This window comes from Varanus komodoensis, unplaced genomic scaffold (genome assembly GCF_004798865.1).
Source record: "Varanus komodoensis strain SLA01 unplaced genomic scaffold, ASM479886v1 scaffold11, whole genome shotgun sequence".
NCBI classification, from domain to species: Eukaryota; Metazoa; Chordata; class Lepidosauria; order Squamata; family Varanidae; genus Varanus; species Varanus komodoensis.
The window spans coordinates 402284-423553 of NW_025335317.1; the positions used below are offsets into that span (position 1 = coordinate 402284).

Genomic DNA, 21270 nt, shown 5'->3' on the forward strand with positions numbered 1-21270 from the left:
GGCTGGGGGGGCTCGCTGGGCAGCACCCCGCTCCTGTGGCTGCATGTGGCGCTGGCTCACCCCCCCCCCTTGCCTGGAAGAGCACGCGGCGGCTTGCGCCCCCCGCCACGCCAGCGGCCCGTGGCCGCCCACACGCCCCCCTCCCCACAGCCATGCGGTCAAGCACAGAATCACAGAAGGGCAGAGCTGGCAGGGCCAGAAGGCCATGGGGCCGCCCCTCGCTGGTGCAGGACACCACCTTGCGCCCTCCCACTCGGAGGGCTGTCCGTCCAGTGTGGGGAGCCCGCAGGCTCAGCCGGCTCCACTGCCACTGCGCTCGGACCGTGAGGAAGCTTCTCCCGGTGTCCAGCCGGAGTCCGGGCTGCGCAGCCGCAGCCGGTTATTCTGTATTCCGCACTCTGGTGCCAGCGAGGAGCGTGCTGGGCCCTCCTCTCTGGGGCCCCGTTCAGGTTCTTGTAGAGGGAGAAGGTGCCTAGAGAGGGAAGTGGGATGTGGCTGCACGGGTGCTCCTCCCCACCCGCGCCCAGCGGCTCGTGCAGGGCAGCGGCACCCTGCCTCGGGTGGTGGGCTCCCAGCCAGCCGCGGAGCGGAAGGCAGGTGCCGGGTCGCGAGCGAGCGCTCACTCGCCTGTTCATTCCCGTGCAGCATGCCTCTCGCGGGAACCCCGGGCCCCATCAAGAAGAGGAAGCCCACTCAGATCATTTTGGAACTGACTCAAGAAGGTAAGCTGAACGGGGCGCCGAGGCAAGAGCGGGGCGCCCGCCTCTCCTGCCCGCCCCGCCCCACCTTCCCCGTGTGGCACCCGTGGCCCTCATAGCTGGGGGCCAGGCACCCCCCAGCACCTTTCATGCGAGTGGCCCTGGCACTCCCTTCCGGACCCCCCGTGCCAGAGCGGCATCCCCAACCATTGCCTGCTGGGACCATTTTGGGCAAGCTGGAGCAGGAACAGGACTGGATGCTGCCGCCTGGCTGCCCCTTCACGCTGGCCTGCATGGGAAAGGGGGCGGTGGAGGACCGGTGGGGCAGGGCTGCACCCAGCCGCTGGCCTGCTCCTGCCCCAGAAGCCAGCCGGAGCCGGGGGGGGGGGCGGGGGAGGACGTCTTGCCGGTTGCACAGAGCTGCCCCCAGCTGGCCCCGGGCGGGGGCAGCAGCAGCTCTCTGGCTTTGGCCTCCTGCCACAGAAAGAGAACTGGGTTTTCCCGGTCAGGTGGCACAAGTCGTCCTTGTGGCACTAAAGGACCTTGGACCAGCCTGCTGGTTCCGTTGGCAGCTCCTAAAAACCAGCTGCGGCACCGGATCCCCACGCCAGGCTTTGGCAGCGCAAGGGCCCCTGCAGCCCCCGGGAGTGGTGCCAGCCCATCCAGGCCCTTCCCTGGCACTTACCAAGTAAATGTGGAGGAAACGCTGGCCAGCGGCCGGGTCGGGCAGCCCCGCTGCCACGAGCAGTGCCAACCCTGACACCAACCCTTGAGGCGAGTGCCCAGCGCCCTTCCGCAGCCCGGGGCCTCCTGGGCACGGTGGACTACGGCTCCCTCCTCCCCCTAGCAAGGCAGGCCGTCCCTTGGGTCGCCAGGTGCTGTCACCTGGAGGCGTGAGGGTTAAAACCAACACTTTGGGCGAAGCCCAGAAGGCCCCTGCTGGCGAGGCACACGCCCACGGCCAGCGCGATGCAGCCCTCCGGGTCGCACGCACTGGCCTGCAGCCCAGCAAAGGCGGCCTTCCCTGCCTGCGTGGGAGCGTTGCTGGGGAGCGTGGTGCTCTTCGTATTCTGTGGCTGATGTGTGTCCAGCTGCGCCCTGGCGTTGTCTAATCAAGCCAGCTGCCCCAGGGCTACTGGCATGGTGGGAAGGCGGCATGCAAACGAAGGAACTCACTCGGTCAGTCCCTATCATGTAAGCGAGCCACGGACAGCCGTTGCCGAAGCAGACTAGCTCGGGAGGGCTCACAGTTGTGCACCCAGTGTGTGTGGGCGAGCACACTCCTTGCGCGTGACCCAGAACCACCCCCGAGCTACGGATCAGGTCCTTTGGGGCAGTCCCAGCCTGTGAGCCCATTTTGCTCCTGCCCAGCAAGACCTCCGACTCACCTGGGCCTCCCCGCTCGCTCCCTCACTCTCAGACGCGGGCCACGTGCAGCGCCTCCGGCCGCTTCCTTGGCGGGTGACAGAGCGGGGAGCAGGCAGCACTGGTGTGCTCATTGCGGCCCAGGCGGGGAACATCCGTCCCAGCCCTGCGCTGCGCTGCGCTGCGCTGCGGAGCACAGCTGCCCTGCCCTGCCCCGGAGAGAGGACTGTCCAGCTTCTCCTTCCATGGCTTCCCTCCAGGAGGACCCACCACGCCTGGGACACCCCCTCCTCTCTCAGGGCTGGACCATCCTCTCTGCCAGGAAGCTCCTCCTTATGGTCCCCGACCTGCCCTCTGGCTGCTCCGCTTTCCGCACAGCAGCCTCACGGGTGTTTGGAGACTCCTCCGGGGCCTCCCTTCCTCTTTTCTTCTCCAGGGGCAGCTCTTTTAAGTGGTCCTTATTTTTGCAGACCCCTCACCTTCCCAGTTGTTCTCCCCCCGCGATGCTCCAACCCTGTCAGGTCTTCGGAGGCGGCGCCTGGAGTCAGACCCCGTTCTCCAAAGAGGGCCCGGCCAAGGGGGCTAGAGGGGCCCCTGCGCACTCCGCGACGTGGCCACTGCGCCCCTCCGGCCTGCAACGCGGCTGCATTCAGCCTGCCATGCACTGAGAGGCCTCGGACGGACGGACGGACGGCTGCAGGCCTGGCCTCCCCCACCCGGTGCTGCTGCCTTTGGCCTTTTTGTGCCTAACGCAAGACTTTACATGTTAGTGTGGCTGATGCACGGCTTCTCGATCCGGCCAGTGTTCCAGCCTGCTCTCTTCCTTCTGAACCTTGCTCCCGCCTTCTCCGGTCTTGGCTGCCCTGCCAGCCTGGTGCCATCTGCACACCGTAAAGCGACTCCTCTGCACGCCGTCCAAGCCGTCCGTAGAGATGCTGAGCAGCACGGGGCCAGCGCAGAGCCCCGCAACCTCTGCACGAGGCGCTCCCTCCGGAGCCTTGAATGTGCGCCTGTGGAGCCAGCTGCGCATCGCCTCGCTGCCCTGTTTCCCAACTTGCACTTCGCCACCTTGTCCACAAGGGCAGCAGCACAGGGAGCCTCACGAAACGCTGAGCTGAAATCGAGATAAATGATAGCCGTGGCATTCCCGAGGCACGCTCTGTCACGGAGGGTGCTGCTCTTCATCAGACACCAGCCATTCCTGACAAATCTGCGCTGGTGCCTGGTAGAGCATCATTCCCAGGTGCTCGCAGACCAACCACTTAGTCACCTGCGTGAGGATTTTGCCTGACGTGGCCCTCAAGTCGGCTGGTCTGTCAGGAGGCAGGCCTGCCCTTGTCTGCTCCTCAGAGCTGGCACAGCTCAGGCCCGCCTCCAGCCTTTGGCACCTGCCCTCTCCAGGAGCCCTCGCAGACTCCGGTGGCCACTCCGAAATAGCGCCCACGTCACCCGTCAGTCGCCAGCAGAGCAGTGAGCAAGGTCAGGGTTCAGACGCCCTTCATGGAATGAAGGCACTGAGGGAAGCAGGGCGAGATACAGCGAGTTAGTCTGCAGGCGGCGCCAATTTCCCAGGCGACTGATGCTCGAACATTGTCCTGCAGGGTGCGAGAAAGGTCTGGTGCTGGAGTTGGATTTTGAAAGGAAGAGGCCCTCGAGGTCATCTCCCAGATACTTGCTGGCTGCTGGAGCTCCTCTGGGAAGTCGGTGCAGGAATCGGCTGCACTCAGTTCCAACTCCGTTCTTGCGGATTGGAATGCATAGCAGACATTCCTAGTCTGTGGCCATTGTTCTGTTCTCCATATTTGTTGGCTAGGAATCGGGCCAATTCAGTCTTGGAATAGTTCTGTTGGCATCCTGCCGCTCCAGGTGCTTTATTCCTTCCTGGGGCTTTCAGAGAAGCTTTCACTTTGCCTTCTAATATTGCAGGTTCTTCCTCATAGGATCCCTCATCAAAGGCGCCTGTCCTCTTTTTTCTCCTGTGCACAGTTCTTCTGTATATATTCCGTCCACCTCTTCATGTTATCCTGATAGGATGTTGTGTTCTGCCTCCTCCCCCACACATGCATGTGTGAATGGTCTTTATCAGCTGTAGTCTGATTTTTGATCTTAAGCGGCATTCATGGCCACAATCACAATTTGCCCAGGTCTTGTTCTGGCAGTGAGAACGCAGCTTCTCCATCTTGTCCTTCCAATGATGTAATCTATTCGATTTCTTTATTTCCTCTCTGGGGATGCCCACATACCCAGCCATCTGAGCGGTTGCTTGAAGGATGCATTGCGGCAAAGCGATTGCTGGCTTCATGGAACTGCACAGGTCGTGCTCATGCTTCATTCTCACTCCTAGGCCAAATTCTTCCAGAACCTGGGATTCTGCTTTGTCTCCTACTTTGCGTTTAGTCACCAGGGACTATCAGCACACCTTGTCTGGTGCGTTAGCAATTTGCCTTGAGCACTTGCATAAAAGGCTTTGATTCCTTCTCCTTCAGTACCCTGCTGGAACGTAGACTAGAATTATGGCAGTTGATATTGCTCGGTGGGTCAGTGCCCGGCAGTCCCTTCCTGCTTGCGCTACATCCCACCCCAACAGTAGAGTCTCTCCAGTTCTCTCCCTCTCCATGTCTTGCTTTACGGGTTCCAGCTTGCCTTGATGGATACTTCTTAAATGTCACATTCCAGTTGGACGTTGGTGCCGCATTGGACTTTCCTGTCGCTCAGAAAGGGGCCAGCCTGCTCAAAAGCCCCCTTGGCGGCGAGCGGGGGGTGGTGGGAGCTCCCTTTAGGCAGGAGTGCAGGCAGGAGCACCTCCCCAGGTCCCCGTCCTCAGGCTGCTCGAATGGAAGGGTATTGTCGGGACAAAAGGAGCAAAAGCTCTGCCATACAATGGGTGACCCTGAAGGCCAGCTTTAAACCGAAGATGCTGCGAGCCTCAGAAGTGCGGCTGGCTGGCTGGTCCTCGGAGGGGCCCTCTGTGCTCGTGGCTTGCCAGTCCTGAGGGGGTCCCTCTGGTATTGCATTGTCCTCATCCTAGGCAGCCTCCTGTTCCATCCCCATGCGCCTCCAGCACCCTGTGAACATGACGCCCTCCTGCCCCCCCCCCCAGCTGGTGTATGTAATGGCCGGTTAGAAAGCGTCCTGTGCAGACTCCCTCTCTCGAGTCCCTTCGGGGCATTTCCCGCATGTCTGAAGGCGCGCATGGTGCGCCCGCCCGCGGCCGACTCTCTCCGGGCGGCTCGAGAAAGCGCTCCCAGGTGGGGCATTGCAGAATGCTCTTTGCCGCTCCAGGCCGGCGCCCTCCTGGAAGCCTCTCCGCCCAGGCTGCTGCGCTCCTTCTGCGGGGCGGTGGGTGCAGGCCCAGCGCTCTCTCCAGGGAAGCTGCAGTGGGGAGCTCTGGGGGGCTCTGGCTGCCGCGGGACGGGGGGCACGGTGCAGGCAGCTCGGCCGCCGGCGGGTGATGCGGCTCTCGCGGTGTCCTTTCAGCCATGCCGCAAGAAGGCTCCAAGCTGAACCTGGGGAAGAAGATCAGCATCCCCAGGGACGTCATGCTGGAAGAGCTCTCCCTCCTCACCAACCGGGGCTCCAAGATGTTCAAGCTGCGCCAGATGCGGGTGGAGAAGTTCATATATGAGAACAACCCGGATATTTTCACCGACAGTTCTGTGGTAGGTCTGGGGCGCTTGTGGCGTGCTTCGCAGGCCCCCTCTGGCCCTGGGAGGCGAGGGGCAGGCACGGGCTGAGGGCCGGTCCACGCAGAAGGGGCGCGCCCAGACCGCCCTCCTGAGGTCCCGTTTGCCGCACACCCGGAGGGCAAAAGGGCCTGGGCAGGGCAGGCTGCGCCCGGCCAGAGGGCAAACTGCCCACAGAGGGGAGCGCGCCTCCGCCTTCCCCGTCCGCAGGGCTCAGGGCAGCGTGGCGTGGGGGCCGGGAAGGAAGGGCCTCCTTTCGTGGCCCGTGGGTCTCTCCTTGCTGAGGGCGCGCAGCCACTCTGCACAGCCCATTTCATGCGCCAAGGGGCGCGAAGGGGGCAGGCCCTGGGCATGGGCCTGCGGGAGCCGCCAGGCACTACCACAGGCGGGCTCCGCAGGCAACCGCGAGGCACCTGGCCTCACTCGGCTCTGGGCTGGCTCCCTCGTGCCTCGCCAGGGTGTCCCCCACCGATGCCGGCAGAGGCAGATGGTGGTCCGGACACTGCTCCTCGGCCTGGGACAGGTGCAGGAGCCGCAAGGAGCCATGGTGGGAGAGCAGCCCGAGCCATCCTTCCCCCTCCCCACTCCCCACGGGGCCAAACGCGGTCGCTGTGGGGCAGCGGGGCCCCGCCGATGGCAGCAGAGGGCCCGTCCGCATGCGTGCTCTGTGGCGGCTGCGCTGCAGCCTGCCATGCATCTCACACAAGAAAGGCTCGCAGGTCCGTAAAGGCGCAGAGCTGCATTTTCCACCACCCAGAAAAGCGAGCTGGACCTCCCTATCCGTTCCTGAGAAAGTTATGTCAAAGTTGCTTATCCCTTTGTGGGGCAAATGGCGAGCACGGCGTCCTCTCGGTCTCGGCCGGCAGGGCCCTCCCGTGACATCAGGGCCTTGCGATGCCCTCTGCCGGGCCCGGGGGTCGGGTCACCTTGCCTTGCCGGCTCCCCCGAAGCACACGGGCACTGCTGCCGCCGGGAGGCCAGCTGGGCCCTGGCACAGGGGCCCCGGGCCGGGTGCTGCAGGGCACCCAAGTCACACTCGCCCCGGCAAAAGGCCCCGCCTGCACCACGGCCCCGGGTGCCCTCCAGCAGGTGACGTGGCTCTCGGGAGCCCATCTTGGCTAGCCAGACGGATGCCCTGGTGAGACCGGAGTGCGCCCGGGAGCCACAGCATGCTCCTGCACAAGGTCGGGCGGCCCTTGCGTGCGAACGCGCTCCTGGCCAGGGAAATGTGCCAGAGCCGCAGGAGCTGCCGCCTTACCCTCGAAAGCCCCCCAGCCGGTGCCTGCACCGGCTGGGATCTGCAGTGCTGATCGCTGGCACCATTGTCTGCACCTCGCTGGTTCCTCCAGGCCGCCTGGACCAGCGCCCGGGGCCCCTCCGGCCTCTCTCTCTCCACCGCACCAGCGCACCTTTCTCCTCGGTTCTTTACCCAGCGGGGTGGGGTGCTCCTGGGCCTTCTGCCACCCCGCTTACCACAGGACTGCTCGTTGCCCCGTGGGCTGGGCTGGCTGTGGGTCTTTTGCTCACAAGGCTCCTTTCGGGCGCTCCTGGCTTCGCCCCGTTCCCTGCCCCCCCCCCCCGGGAACGGAGGCGCCCACCCACGGGCTCTGCAGCACACCGCCTGCGCTTGCCTGCGTAGGGGGGCGCCTGAGAGAGCCTCGCCGCAGCCCTTCGTGCCCTCCTGCGGCCGCATCCACAGGCAGGGCTTCACGGGACACTTGCCATGCTCACACGAGCCGCTGCAGCAGGAGAGGTGGCCCGATGCCTTTCCCGCATGTGCCCTGGCCCTGGAAAGGCGCCTCTGCTCCTCTTTCTGGCCGAGAATTACAACGCGGAAGGCCTGGAGTTTTGGAGAGCAGAATCAGAGGGAGCAGGGCAGCTCTGCGCACGAGGATGAGCCGTGCAGAAAGAACAGGCGGGCGCACGACTCCTCTTGCTCGCACGCCACGTTCGGCTCAGAGCTGCCGAACTAGAAGGGCCGGGCGATGCAAGGGAAGCGCCTCGAGCAGCAGCCCCTGGATCTGCGAGAAACCGGCCCGGTGCCGGATGTGGGTTGCGACAAGCCGCGCGCGCCTCTGCGCTCAGACCTGGGACGCTCTGGCAAGCAGGCGCTGGGGAGCAGTGACTGGCCGTGCCTGCCCCGTGCGAAGGCGGCGCCCACCCCCGAGGGTGCCTGCCCAACCGGAGGGAGGCTGCTGCCAGAAAAGAAAGAAAAAGCGGCTTCTGCTTGGGGAAGGAGAAGAACATCTCCAAAAGGAGAAGCACCGGAAGAAAAAGAAAAGAAAAAAGAGCGAAGACGAACTAGGCTTGATGGGGCAGAAGACAAAAATCCAGAGGCGGATTCTCTGTGGTGCACGCAAGAGTTTCAAAACTCCCCCCCCCCCCGGGGGGGGGCAGCCAGCCGAGAGGAGAAGCCCAAGGAGGTTGGTAGTAGAAGGCAGCAGACCACTCAAGTGAGGAGGCCGCAGTGCTAAAATGAGGTGCCCCCCACAGCCACCCCCCATGCACTGCCAGTTTGGCAAAGGTGTGGGGAGGTTTTTGAATGTTTTGAGATTGTCTGATCGTGGTAGAGTGCTGCCTGCCACAAAATGCTGCTTTTAAATGTACTATAACCCTATAAAGCAAATTTATTTTTGTTAACAGCTTTCGATTGACCCTGTGGCTAAAACAGCAGGTCTGCCTTCCCCTGTTATTTCTAGCACCAAGGTTTTCTGTGCCATGAAAATGCTCTTTCCTTTCTGTGGCACTTCATTGTTCTAAACACGCACACATTCAGAAAGACTGGAAAACTGCTTGGGCACCACCTGGAAGATGGGCTAAAGACAGGTAGTGATGAAGAGGGCTTCTACGGCAAAGGTGGCAAGGGAGGGGTGCAAAGAGTGATGCTGCCTCCAAGTGTGCCACCTCCGGGAGCGGGCATGGAAGCGCCGCAGACACCGGTGCAGATGGCACGCAGAAGCGCCTGTGCGTTATCCTCCCAGAAAGCGGAGAGGACGTGGCACATCCACCTGCAGGAGAACGGAGCTTTGCTAGCGTCTGGAATACCCTCTGAAGGCCCATGGCAAAGCCTCTGAAGGCCAGCATGGAAAGGCAGCAATTATTCCAGCGAAGAATCTGCGCTTCGAAATATCTCCTGGGTCAGCAGCTGCGGATGAAGCCAGGACAGCTCCCTTTAATAGCGGAGAGCGAGCAGGCTCAGCCTCGCTCTGACCTTTGCCGCAGCCACGTCTCAGCTGCTCCAGCCGCCCGCCTTCTGCTGCAGGCCAAGTGCTTGCCTGGCAGGAACGCCCCGAGCATTCACTCCCGTTCGTCCGGAGCCACAGGGCAGCTCAGCCCTGCCCTTCGGCCGGCACCATGTGGCAGCGCAGAGCGTTGCGAGGTCGGCCTATGTGCCTCTTTGGCTCGGTGGCCCTGGCGGCAGTGGGACTTCCCGCTTCTGCCGAGTCTTTGAACATCTGCGCCAGGCGCAGGACTGCAGCTCCTGGCTTCAGTCCCCTGCCGCGGTCGGTCGGAGGAAGGTCCGACAGGCTCCCTCGAGCCTCCCTGAGGCAGGGGGGCAGCTGGGATGCTGCAGGCCCAGAAGCGGAACAAGGAGGGCGCTCGTCAAGCCTCTTCTGCCGGACCAACAGCCCCCAGCTATGCCGGACTCCCCACGGCCACTAAGCACGGGGACCCGAGGCCACAGCGGCTGTGCTGGGCCGGCAGAGGACCATCCAGCCCACCATTCTGTCCCGACAGCAGCCAGAGGCCCTCGGGGAGTCCGCGGGTGGCTCCGTCGCACAGCCGCGCCCCACGCGCGCACCCCCCATAGCCACCCTTCAGCAACCTCCATGGACTGCTCCTTAAACCAGTGGGGAGCCTGCCCCCTTGCAGGAGTGGCTCAGGAGGCAGTTCACTGGGACATTGCCGGTTGCTCGATCACCTCTTTCCCCCGGTCCCCTTCGGGTCTGCTGTGTTCCGGTGGGCAGGAGGCCAAGCAGCCTTCCCCGCCTGGTCACCGGGATCCGTGTGCGGGACAGCGCAGCAAGCGGCGGCCCCGTCGCTCCGCTCTGGTCTGACCCCACCGCAGCGCCGGGGTCTGTCTGGGCAGCAGGCCTTTGAGGGGCATTCCAAGAAGCCAGGAGGGGCTCAGAGACGGAGAGCAGCCATGGCCAGGGGTCAGGAGCTGAAAATTCTGGGGAAAGGGTGAAGGAACTGGGCCTGTTGAGCCTTGGGAAGAGAAGGCCAAGTCCGTGCCAGGCTCCTGAGGGGCCGCCACCCAGAAGAGGCTGCGGCTGGCTCTCCGCCACCAGGACTGCAGGACGTGAGAAGGGGCTCACGATCCAGCGCAGGTCCTGGGCTGAGCAGCACGGAAGGACCCATGAAGGCAGGCGAGGTCAGATGCGGGAAGGAGCGCCCAGGGAGCGGCTCTCCGCTGCCGGAGGTATCCGGACAGAGGCAGGCGGGGCGGCCGCTGGCCAGGCGTGCTTTCAACTTGCTTCTGCAGGGGAGGTGGCCTCCACGCCGCCTCCAGCCCTGCGGTGCAGAGCGCTCGGCGCCTTCCGTCTGCGCTGCCGTGCGAGCGATGCAACGGGGAGCAGAGCCAGAGCAGCTCCTGGAGGAGGGGGCGTCCCCCGAGCCGCCCACTTCCCCTTTTGCCCCTTGGCGGCCGAGGCGGCCCCAGAAATAGGAGCAGGCGGCAGCACCCTGCAGTCTCCAGCGGCAGCAGCTGCAACACACACAGCATCTCTCCCAAATGCGCCCAAACAACATGAGAGGCTGCCAGCACTCTGCACACGACCGTCGCCTGTGGCTTCACGCGTGTCACCGTCCTTGGGGAAGCCCCGCTGGTCACGTGGGGCTGGGGCTCGTCGCCAGAGGCCGGGCGCTTGCGCAGAGGCAGTCAGTGACTGCGGACCCCCAACCTGCAACGGGGCCATTACAGGGAGGGCTGCCCGGCGGGTCAGGAAACGGATCTGCCTGGGAGAGCATTCTGGACTTTGGGAGCTGGAAGCCGCACACCTGCGAGCCGTTTGTTGCAACGCAGCGCTGGGGGGGAGTGGGCTGTCCACCTGCAGGTGCAGAGAGCGGTGTGGCGTGTTCTCCCTGCAGGACGAATTCTGTGCGCACCTGCAAAGCAGCTCCTCTCCGGTTCTGTGGTGGCCACTCCTGGCTTCCCTGCTCTGTGCCAGGAGAGCCCATGCTGCTGCTGGGGGGGGGGGGGGCGAGTGACTCAGCCTTCCTGCAGGGCTCTCCTTGGCCCTCTGCATTCCCTAACCTCCAAGGAAAGCTCATCCTCGTTGCTGCTAATATGGGAAGTGTGTGTGAGCGGGGAAGACGCCCTGGAGCCGGGTCAGTTCACCTGGCTCTGCTCTGCTCACGGCTCTGCAGACTGGATGCCCTGAGGGGCGGATCATTCTGCGCTCCACCTGGTGCACTTGCCACTTCTTCTCACCTATATTTAGCTGCTGAACAGCTGCCCTTGGGAGCCTGTTGACAGCCTGGGAGGCTTCACACTGTCGAAACGCACTAGGTGTCCAGGCGGGCAAAGGGCTGGAGCTCCTGGGAGCGACGTTCTGGGCGCCCCAAGCTCCCAGGGGAAGCAGCAGTGGCCCAGCGGGGGCTCGTGGACGCTGCAGGCCTGTGCTCGCCCGCTTGGCTGAGCACAGCTTACTGTGGGCTCTGCGCGCACCACCTGCCTGAACACCTGCACCATGTCTGTGGGATGCGACCCGTGGGAGGCAACAGGGGCAGCCGGCCTGGCAGGGTGGCTGAGGCGAGCGTGGCCCTTTGTGGGCAGGTGCCGACACACATAGAAGGGGCAAGCGGCTGACCGGTCGGAGGGCTGCTGCGGGGACACAGGAGGCCCCCTGGCGCTCGCCTCTCCAGGCGCCACTTCCAAGCTCCCTGCAATCCCAGGCTGCCTGGGGAGGGGGGCAGGCCCCGCTCAGCCACAGGGCTCCCTGTGCGGCTCCAGGGCGGGTGCCCCTTCTCAGCCAGCCGGGCAGCTGCAGGGACAGAATGGGGAGGGGAGCCAGGAGTGCCACTCGCCCGCAGGGGCATGGCACAGCATCATGGCTACAAGCGCGAGGGCTGGCGTGGGAAAGGGGCTCTCCGAGGGCAGGGAATTGCCCGCCCGCCCATGCCGCAGCACCGGTCCTGCCCACACCCCGGCCGGCTCATCGGGGCTGCCGGAATCGCCAGGCGGGCACGCTGACCTCGGCGTCTTTCTACCTCTGCCGAGCCTCGACTTGCCCGGCGCTGCTCCATGCAGGGAAGGCCCCCGCTGGCCCTGGCGCCATTTCCGAGCACGTGCGCAGGGGGGCCTCGGGGCTGCACTGCAGTGCGGCCACCCCCTCGCCTCACCCCAGGCGCGGCCAGCACCGCCACGGCTTTTCCTCAGGGCCCCGCCCCCACTGCGCCCCATTCAAGGCCCGCGGCCAGCCCGTTTCTGCAAACCGCGACGGGCCCCCGAGGGCAGGCGCAGCGCCCCAGGCGAGCGGCGCTCCCGGGACCCGCGACGCCCCAGAGCAGCGCCCGCTCGTCCGGAAGAAGCGGCGGCCCTGCGCTCGGCGCGTTGCGGGCCCGGAAGCGGACAGCGGTGCAAGGGGCCCCAGGCCGCCCGTGGGCGCGCAGTAGGCCGAGCCGGTCGCTCCCCGTGCGCGCCGGGCTGCTCTGCGCCCTTCCCAGCAGCCGCAGCCGCAGCCCGGCCGGCGCCGCGCCTCCCCCCCACACCCGCTGGCCGGCCGCCCGCTCTCCGAGAGCGCAGAAGGCGTCGCCTCGGGCTGGGCCGACGGCGGCGAGGCCCGCTCCGCAGCGCCCCCGCGGAGCCCGGCAGCCAAGGAGCCCCGCTTGGGCGGAGGCAGCGGGAGGCGCGCTCGAAGGGCCGCGGCGCCCCGTGCGCGGAGGGAAGCGCCGGCCAGCTGGCTCCGCGCGCTGCCCGGGGCTCCGACGGGGAGGACGCGCGCCGCTCGCTCGGGCGCCCTCGGGCCTCTCCCAGAGCGGCGCCCGCTGGACGACGTGCCCCGGAGCGCCCCAGCACTCCAAGGCGCCCGCGCCGAGCTGGCTCCCCGGGGCCCGGCTGCCCTGGCCCTGCGGCGCCCTGCGTGCTGCGGGCCGCGCCGCTGCCAGGAGCTGCGGGGATGCGCGGTGCCGCTGCCCGCGCCGGCCTCCCCGGCACGCCGGCGGGGCGCGGCTGCAGACGGAGGGCCTTCCGGGCTCAGGCAGCGCTCTGTGCTGGTTTGCTCCGCTTTTGCTAATGGAGAGCCGAGGGCTGGCTCAGTGCCGGCGTCCACGTGCTCTTCCCGAACCGGCAGGCACAGCGCAGCCGCCTGGGCGCCTGGAGACCTGGCCGGGCCGGTCCCTCGGGGCGCTCCTGCGCGGTCTGGAGCGCTGGGCAGCCGGAGAGGGAGGGGCCGTCGCGGGTGGCGAGGATGCCTTGGCCGCAGGGCTGGACCACTGAGCCAGATATGAGGAGCCGGCCACGCTCTGGCAGGTGGCTGTGCAGGAAGACTTTTGGTGGGTGAAAAGAGGGGTGTGAATTCGTGCCCTCAGAAGTATTTCATTCCCCCCCCCCCGGCTTTCTCCCCCCACCCACTCGCCTCAGGATAATTTTCAGAGGTTCATCCCATCGGTTGGAGGACACTATGGAGTTGATTCGTACGGTTACTCACGCAGCGGTGCGAGGATGGTGAGCGGAGTTGCGGCCGGACCGTATGGGTCGCACAAGCTGCAGCATCCTCCCGCTCCTCCTCCCAAGCCTGGGAGCAAAGGTGGGGCTGGTGGAGCCGGTGGAGCTGGAGCTGGAGCTGGAGCTGGAGTTGGAGCGGGCCACACCGAGGGATCTGCCAGTCCTGGGGGCAGAGTGGATGGTGGAGGAAGCGACGGCACTGGCGGGAAAGGCAAGTACCCCGCCCCGCGCGTTCGGCTCCCCAGAGAAAGGCTCTGTGCACAGAGGCACTGGCACCCAGACTGTCCTCCTCGGAGGCAGGCAGGTGGCCCACGCAGCAAGAAGCAGTCCAGGCCCTGAGCGTGGCGAGACCTCCGTTCGGGTCTGGATGCCTGCGCCTGCTTTCGGGCATCGGTGGTTTGGCTGCCTGGCTTGGGCAAGCACGGTTTCACGGCCTGAGGCACCACTCGCCTAGGAGCACGGGATGACAGAGTCGGGAAGGGCCTGTGAGCTGCCGTCCGCTGCTCAGCGCAGCACTCCCGGGCCAGGCAGCCCTGCCAGGTGGCTGCCCGGCTGCCCCTTGGACGCCTCCGGTGTGGCAGAGCCCAGCGCCTCCCCAGGCCATGGGTGCCGTTGCCGGACCGCTCTGGCTGTGAGGAGGCTCTTCCTGATGTCCAGCCGGAGCGGCATCCGGTCATGCAGAAGCCCCCGAGGCTACTTGCTCGCAGGGGGCGCGTTCAGAGGTGAAGGGATGAGGGCCAACACACCAGGCATACCAGGATAGGTTAGTGCGACACTTCCGCCTCCTTGCTTGAGAGCAGGGGGAGGACCTCCCACTGAGCTGTGCAACAGGCAAGGGAAAGACCATCGGCTCAGCCACACACGCCCCCCGGGACCACTGGCAGGCCTCTTGGGCCCCCAGGCATGTGGTGCCTGTGCCCCCCCCCCGCATGGGGAAACTCTGGAGGACAGAACCAATGCTTAGAACCCTGGTCCATGGGCTTTCTTAGTGAACCTGCAGGAAACGAGATGACTGGGAGCCACATTCTCTGAAAAAGGGGCCGCTCCATTTCTCAGGCAGTCCAGCTGTGGCTTTCAGCAGAAGGCCGTTCAGTGTGTCCCGGGTGGGTTTTAGCTGCCCTGAAGACGGACGCTTGCGGGGGGGACCCTCCGCTGACCCTCCGTGCACCAGCTCCAGCAGTGGCCAGGAGAGCATTCGCACAGGCAAGGCTGGAGTGCCCGTGGCGCCCGTTCCTAGCGAGGCCTCGTCCAGCCCCGGTCCTGCTGCCTTGGGACTCTGCTGGGTGCCTTTGAAAACCATTCAGAAACTTCAGCTGGCCCAGAATGCTGTGGCCAGATGGTTAACTGGACCACGGCTGCCTTCTTGCAACAGCCTGCCAGCTCCTGGGCAGACGCAGAGTGCTGGCTGTGGCTTGGCTGAGGGGAGGGTCCATGACGATGCCCTCCCCCAACCCTGCCCGGGCCTTGATGGCCACCTCGCCCTCTGCCCAGCCTGTGGAGCCCCCTCCCGGGTGAGGCAGGTTCGCTGCCACCCTGTTGGACTCCTGCCGGGAGGCAAATGCCTTCCCGTTCAGCCAGCGGTTTGGCATAGGAGTAGTTTAAGTTTGTTGAGTTTGAGGTTGTTTCATTTTTCTATTGCTGTTTTTTTAATTGTGTTATGCACCTGTCTTATCATTGTTGATAATCAAGTTTTATTTGTGATGATATGCCACCTTGAATATCATTTTTCTTGATAAAAAGGTATGAATAAACGACAAAAATCAATAAATTCAGTTTTTCATGGGTTTGTTGAAGGCTCTGGTGTCAAAAGGTGTTTTGAAATAATTGTGGAGTTGCAAAGCTTTTTTGCAGGCACCTCTCCTTGATCTGTGCTGCTTCTTCCCCCTTTTCCTTTTTGCTTATTCGTTTGGCTTGTTATTCTCCGGTCTGCCTGGTCTTTGCTTAAATATTCTGCAGTATAAAGAGACGAATGCATGCGATGTGGCACACAGAATGAAGCGTGCTTGCGTTATAGGCATCAGCGCAGAGCATGTGGCTGGCGCAGAACCGGGAGTGCCCCTGGGGCCCGCTCTCCGTGGCCTGTGCCGGGCCCTGCCTCCCTGCCTCCCAGGGCTTGCTTCAGCGAGTGCATCTCAGGGGTCTCAGTTGTCTTCTCTTCCTCTGCACTGCAGGCGATAGCAAAGGTGGGAGTGGGAAGCACGTCTCCATTTTCAAGACCTATATCTCTCCCTGGGAAAGAGCTCTGGGCCTCACCCCGCAAGAGAAAAGTGAATTCAAACTTGACCTCTTGTCTTACGGCACCAGACCAGAACTCTGTCATTACAAATCTTTTAACAGGTAAGGGAAAATATTGGCTGACTGGTGGATGTGGAATAGGTTAATTGTGAGGTAGACTGTGTCGTGATTTGTCCTGGTGCTGGATCTCAGGGGCTGGGAGTAGGAAATAACATCTGCATGATGTTTATCTTATCTAGCATTTGGTTCTACACCATCTATGAATTATGCTGCCATATAGCATGATGATGATTTTCTGTTTTCTAGGTAATTTAATACTTTGGGATGACATGTGTGAACCTTACCTGAACGAGCGTATTTTCTGTTTGCAAATTTCTTGAGTTGGGCCCCTCTGTTTTGGAGTGGTGCACTTTTGTTCTCCAAAGCTGTGGATTTGAAGCCTCTCTCTTCCTGCAGTGTCTCCACTGTGGGCCGCGCATGTCCAAAAAGCTGGGCCCTGTTCAGCTCTGGGCCAGACATTTATTTTACACAGATGGATGGGAAATAAAAGCGGCACTTTCTGTATTAGCGTTACGCCAGGACGCCTGGCCGAATCGGAGCTGCAGGCACAGCCAGGTGTTGCCGCCCGGGAACTGCCTGGACAGCCATCCCAGGTCATTCCTGGAGCCTTGATGGGTGACTCTGCTTTTCCTAGGACTGCAGTGCCTTACGGGGGATATGAGAAAGCAGCCAAGCTGATGACCTTCCAGATGCCCGAGTTTGACGCCGGCCCTTTGCTACCTGAGCCGCTCATTGTGTTCAGTCAAGAAATCACCAACAGACCCTCTTTCAACAGGACCCCAGTGCCCTGGCAGGGGTCAGGCGAACCCAACGAGTACAGCATCGAGGTGAACGTGCCACTGGCGGGCGAAACAGAAGAACTGTAGAGCCGCCCCCTCCTCCTCTCCCGTCTGCCCAGCCGCAGGTCTCTGATCGGGAGCTGCGCATGCGGAGTCCTTCCCTTCGCCCTTACTTAGAACAGCCCAGTTCACGCTAGAGTCTGATGTGTCACTGCTGTGGTATTAATCCAGTACCAGAGGGAGGGGGAGGAACCCCCTAGTGTGGGGGGGAGGACGTGGCTGAGGCGTCTGCCCTCCAAGCCACTCCCCCATCCCCGCAGCACCTTCACAGCCCTCAGTCCAAGGCGACTAAGCACTGCCTGCCCACTCTGTGCCCAGCCCGGCTCTCTTCTGTCCTCCGGCAAAGCCAAATAAAGCACCTAGAGAGAAAGGAGACTGCTTCTCTAGTCTTTGTGGAACCACGGCCATTCTTAGGCGCCCTGAAATGGGCCTGCTGCCTCCCGAGTACAGCTGCGCGCGATAATTTCAAGAAGCCGTTGCATTGCTCTGCCTGCAGCAGGAATGCCAGACACGGCACTGAGAATCGTCCTCTGGCGGTTGTCTCGGCCCGAGGCCAACAGCCGCGCCCACGGGCTTTGGCACCCAGAGCGGCACCTGCAGCCAGCCGGCCCACGGGCTCGCTGGAGTTGTGAGGGGCCCATGAAACTGCTCTGCTCACTGGCCCCAGGCACCGGAAGTGACGGCACCAGCCCTGTGCGGCTTCCTTCCCTCCTGCTTGGACCAGCCCCGGTGCCACGGCCCCTCACACAGGTGTCCCACACCTGCGTTTCGGGCTTCTGTCCAGGGAAGAGGATACGCAGCCACCAACGGGAAAAGGTATCGCAGCCCCTCGAGATGGGAGACGGAGGCTCGCCGGGGCTGGGTGGCCCCGTGCTCCGATGCTGCTCGGGCTGTCGCCATCGCCGCTCCAGGGCTGTCGGGCAGGCAGACGGCACCCGTGGCGGGAAGGGCGGGAACAAGAGCACCACCGCGGGTGCTGGCGGGGAGGCCCAGCGAGGGGCTCCCGTGCAGGGGCCCTTGAAAGCCGGGGTGGGCACTGCAGCGTGGAAAGGAAGCGGCCCGCTCTGCGGGCCGTGAGGCTCAGTCCAGTGTCACAGCCATTTCAAGGGAGTCGTGACGGACACAACGGGGATCCACGTGGGCTGTCTCAGCGCAGGGCGTCTGCCATCTGCCGTGGGACGAGCTCTGTGCAGAGCTGCGCCTGGGGCCCACTTGGTGCATTTCCAGTGCCAGGGCGAGGCCATTCCATTCCCCCACCATTTTCACCCTTGGACTTTTTAACGGCATTTTTCGTTCTGTGCCGCCGCTCTGCTTCTGAGCTGCTTCAACGGCAGTTGCTAATGTGGTTGTGTGGTTTGTATGTGTGCTTTACAGTTTCTAACTGCCCAGAGTGGTGGTTATTTTTGAAAGCGCAGACTGTGCTTGCTCGGACTTTGGGGCACCCTGGGGGCCCAGGGAGAAGCCTTTCTGCCTTGCCCCTCTCCGGCTGCCCTGCTGCCACACGACAGCCAGGAGGAGAGATGCTCTTCTGGGGGCCCTCCTTGGCTCAGGAAACGGGACCGCAAGGCTGCCCACCCAGGCGCTGCGTGTCCTCCTGTGCCTGACTGGCTGTCGGTCCGATGTGGGCAGGCTGTCACGCTGCCAGGCCCCTTAACACGAGCCGTCCAGTGCAAGCAGGTGACGCCACTAACTGGCCCCTGCGGCAGTTTGTGCATACCTAAATGTCTGCCGTTTTAAATGAATTGTAATTGAGCGAATGCTGAACTGTAACACATAATTATGGCCACTGTAGTTGTTTTGTAAGTGTTTTGAACACAATGTATTGTGGAAAACAGAATCTGCACTTTGGCTGTAACAATGTATTCATTACAGCATTTGTATTTCAACACCATTAACCCTTAGCTCGGCAAGAGTTCTGGAAGGGGGAGCCCAGACGGCCCTCATTCATGGGGTTGCCATCCGTTAGGGGTGGGCGGGCGGGCAGGGCATGTCAGGACAAAGTGGCCCCTCATCAACCTTTCTTTTCATCAGGTTGTAATGGCTTTGGCTTTTCCTGTGAGGAAAAATACCATATTTTTCTGTGTACAAGACGATGCTTTTTCTTAAAAATATTTCCATAAAAATGGAGGGGGGGTCTTGTACACGGGGGGCCAAGAACCACGGGCACGCTGGGGAGGGACACTGGCGTGATTGCGGCGCAATCGGGGGGAGGCGGGCGTGCAGCGGGGAGACTGGTGCATGCGCGCAGCAGCAGCTCGCTCGGAGATCGGTAAAAAAGTGGGGGGGGCGTCCTATACATGGGGGCATCTTACAGTCAGCAAAATACAGTACATCCTGTACTTCAGACATTTTCTTTTCGGCTTTTCTGCATATTCCATTAACCAGCCACAAGGTGGCACTGTGGCAGAGGATTTGCAGCAGTGCTCCAGGCCGGTGCTCTGGCATGCTGCTGTTGAAAATTTAATACCAGACTTTCCTTGTTCTCAAAACAAAACAAAACAAAACAAAAAACCAAAATGCCTGCAGAAAGAGCTGGAAGACATGGGAATAGTGATGTCATGAAAAAGCCCCGAAAACTTCTGTGTTCTTGTTAACCAGCTTGTTTACCTCACCAGAAGCGGAAAATGGTAATTAGACAAGGAACACCATTTGCCTCCTTCCAATCTCTCTCTGGACTATTTAAAAAACAAAACTCGCCCACAGCACAATCCTCATCTTCCACTTTCAGTACAAAAAGTCAAGCACTGCCAGTGACAGAGCAGCATTGCAAAGGGGGCCTCTTGAGCAGAGAGTTTGTTTGGCCGGTCTGTTGCCAGACCCGCTTGGAAGAGCTGCACACTTCCGACTGTGCCGGGCAAAGGGGCTCACCTTCTGCAGGACATAAAGTGATTCTGTCTACTACACTTCTTCATAACGGGGAGCATGGGATGCACTCTTATTACATGCATGGGGAGGGGTCGTGAGAAGGCAAACCAGTGGACGTCTAGGGGATACCCACAAGCTCTGCAAGGATTTTAGCGGAACGAGTCACATGGCTCACAGATGGGGCACACCTTCTCTTATGCGAAATATGAATCCAGCCACTGAGTCAAATTCCACGGCGCCTCCTGGATGGGCAACGACTTCCACATGCAACAGAGAAAGCAAGAGAGAGCAAGAGTGAGACTGGAGGCTTTCCTTGTTTCCTCTACCTAAATGCTTAATTATTCTGGGCCCTCCAGTGAAACCTGGGGCAACTGCTGTTTCTGTGTGGATCAGTACACAGCTGGGGTGAGCAGCAGAAGCTGGTGCTGTGACGAACAGACAACTAGCCTGAACACTGCGTCTATCTTCTTGTAATATTCAGACATGCACATTTTTTTTCTTTAACACATTAGTGCTGCCTTTAAACTGTATCGCACGATGGCACTGGAAAGGCAAAAAGTAGGTGTCTGATTGAGGCTTGGACCACCTCATGCAAATTCTCCATTAATGAATGAGATAAACACAGAATAGAGTGCAGCCCTACCAACATCAAAATCCCAGAATGAGTCTGTCAGTTACCACACGAATATCCTCCCAACCAATTCTCACTAATGGAAGCAAGGTCAAGGAAGCTATAGGAGGAAAGGCAGCTTTCTTCAGAAAATGGGACTCTTGTCCAAAGAAGGAAAACAAAAAGCAACATAAGCTTGCACAAGGAGCAGTCAATGAGTAGGCCTGCATGGCACAACACAACCCAACACAAGAGTCTTTAAACTGTTACTGGAAGCAATAAAGCCCATCCCCACCCAAGAATTCCTGCTACCTTCCTGTTCCTGAGAAAGTAGTACACAGGGCACAGGTGCAAACTGTAGGGAACCCTTAGGAGACATGAGCCCCCCCCCTCCCCCAAAATCTGAAAATCCTGTTGCAAAATTGGGGTTTGAAATTCTCTGGGTTTTTGAATCACTTGACAGGCTGAGTCTGACAGACCTCAAGTACTTCAAAAGGTGTGATCAGGTTACCTGTAGCCCAGGGAGACAATGGACTCCTCCAGCAGGCAACCCCAACCCAAACTCTGCCCCAGTTTTCCCAGAGCAACCCCTGGGTTCCTGCTGTCATTCATAACTGTGCTCAATCAGCAATACAATAATACAGGGTTTGCATAAATATTTGCATTTTTAAAGAAGATGGGGCAAGCATGGAGGGAAAGGTCTTGGCATCCTGGAGGGAAAGAGTGTGATGGCCCAAAAGAGGATTATGGAGGCGGCTTCAGCAAGCGCGAGTTCTTTCTTAACGGGAATCTAAGCTTCAGAGAGCCCAGGAGGACGTCGGGCAGCTTCCCCCAAGTGCTGCTGAGGCCGCCTCTCCCAAGGCTGCTGCACGGCGGTGCCCGACTGCTCGGGCGGGCCGAGCGGTCCAGCGGCGAACTGGAGGGGCGCCCGGGCCCCCCGCGGAGACGAGCCCGAGCACCAGCCGGGATCGCCACGGGCTGCGCCGGGAGGAGGCGCGGCGGTGCAGCGACGCCCGGGGCCGGCTGCGGGAGGCCGCCGGGGAGAGCGGAGGGCCCGGGGCGGCAGCGAGGGGGCCGGAGGCGCAGGGCAGCCGCGCGCCGCCGCGGAGGGACAGCCGCGACCCCCGGGGCCTCCCGCGAAGCGCCCACCCCAGCGCTGCCTGCGCGCCACAGGGCCGGCCCCGTCCGAGGGCCCGGCGCTCCGGGGCCGGCCGGAAGCACCAGCGCGGCGCCGCGAGGGAGGCCC

At 62.2% G+C, this 21270-nt stretch overlaps 1 protein-coding gene across 1 annotated transcript; it reads left to right on the forward strand.

Moving 5' to 3' along the window:
• The first annotated feature begins 646 nt into the window (after window positions 1-646).
• MYOZ1 (myozenin 1) lies at window positions 647-16693 on the forward strand. The gene is made up of 5 exons (XM_044420120.1): window positions 647-722; window positions 5541-5722; window positions 13332-13626; window positions 15587-15752; window positions 16345-16693. The coding sequence occupies exons 1-5, from the start codon at window positions 647-649 to the stop codon at window positions 16574-16576; spliced, it is 951 nt and encodes a 316-aa protein (XP_044276055.1). The 3' UTR covers window positions 16577-16693.
• The last annotated feature ends 4577 nt before the right edge of the window (window positions 16694-21270 follow it).

Excerpts from the sequence above, each read along its gene's own strand:
- MYOZ1 (XM_044420120.1), top strand. The coding sequence starts at position 647 with ATGCCTCTCGCGGGAACCCCGGGCCCCATCAAGAAGAGGAAGCCCACT. Across the intron at positions 5,723-13,331 it reads TTTTCACCGACAGTTCTGTG|GATAATTTTCAGAGGTTCAT; the intron begins GTAGGTCTGGGG and ends CACTCGCCTCAG. Across the intron at positions 15,753-16,344 it reads CATTACAAATCTTTTAACAG|GACTGCAGTGCCTTACGGGG; the intron begins GTAAGGGAAAAT and ends TGCTTTTCCTAG.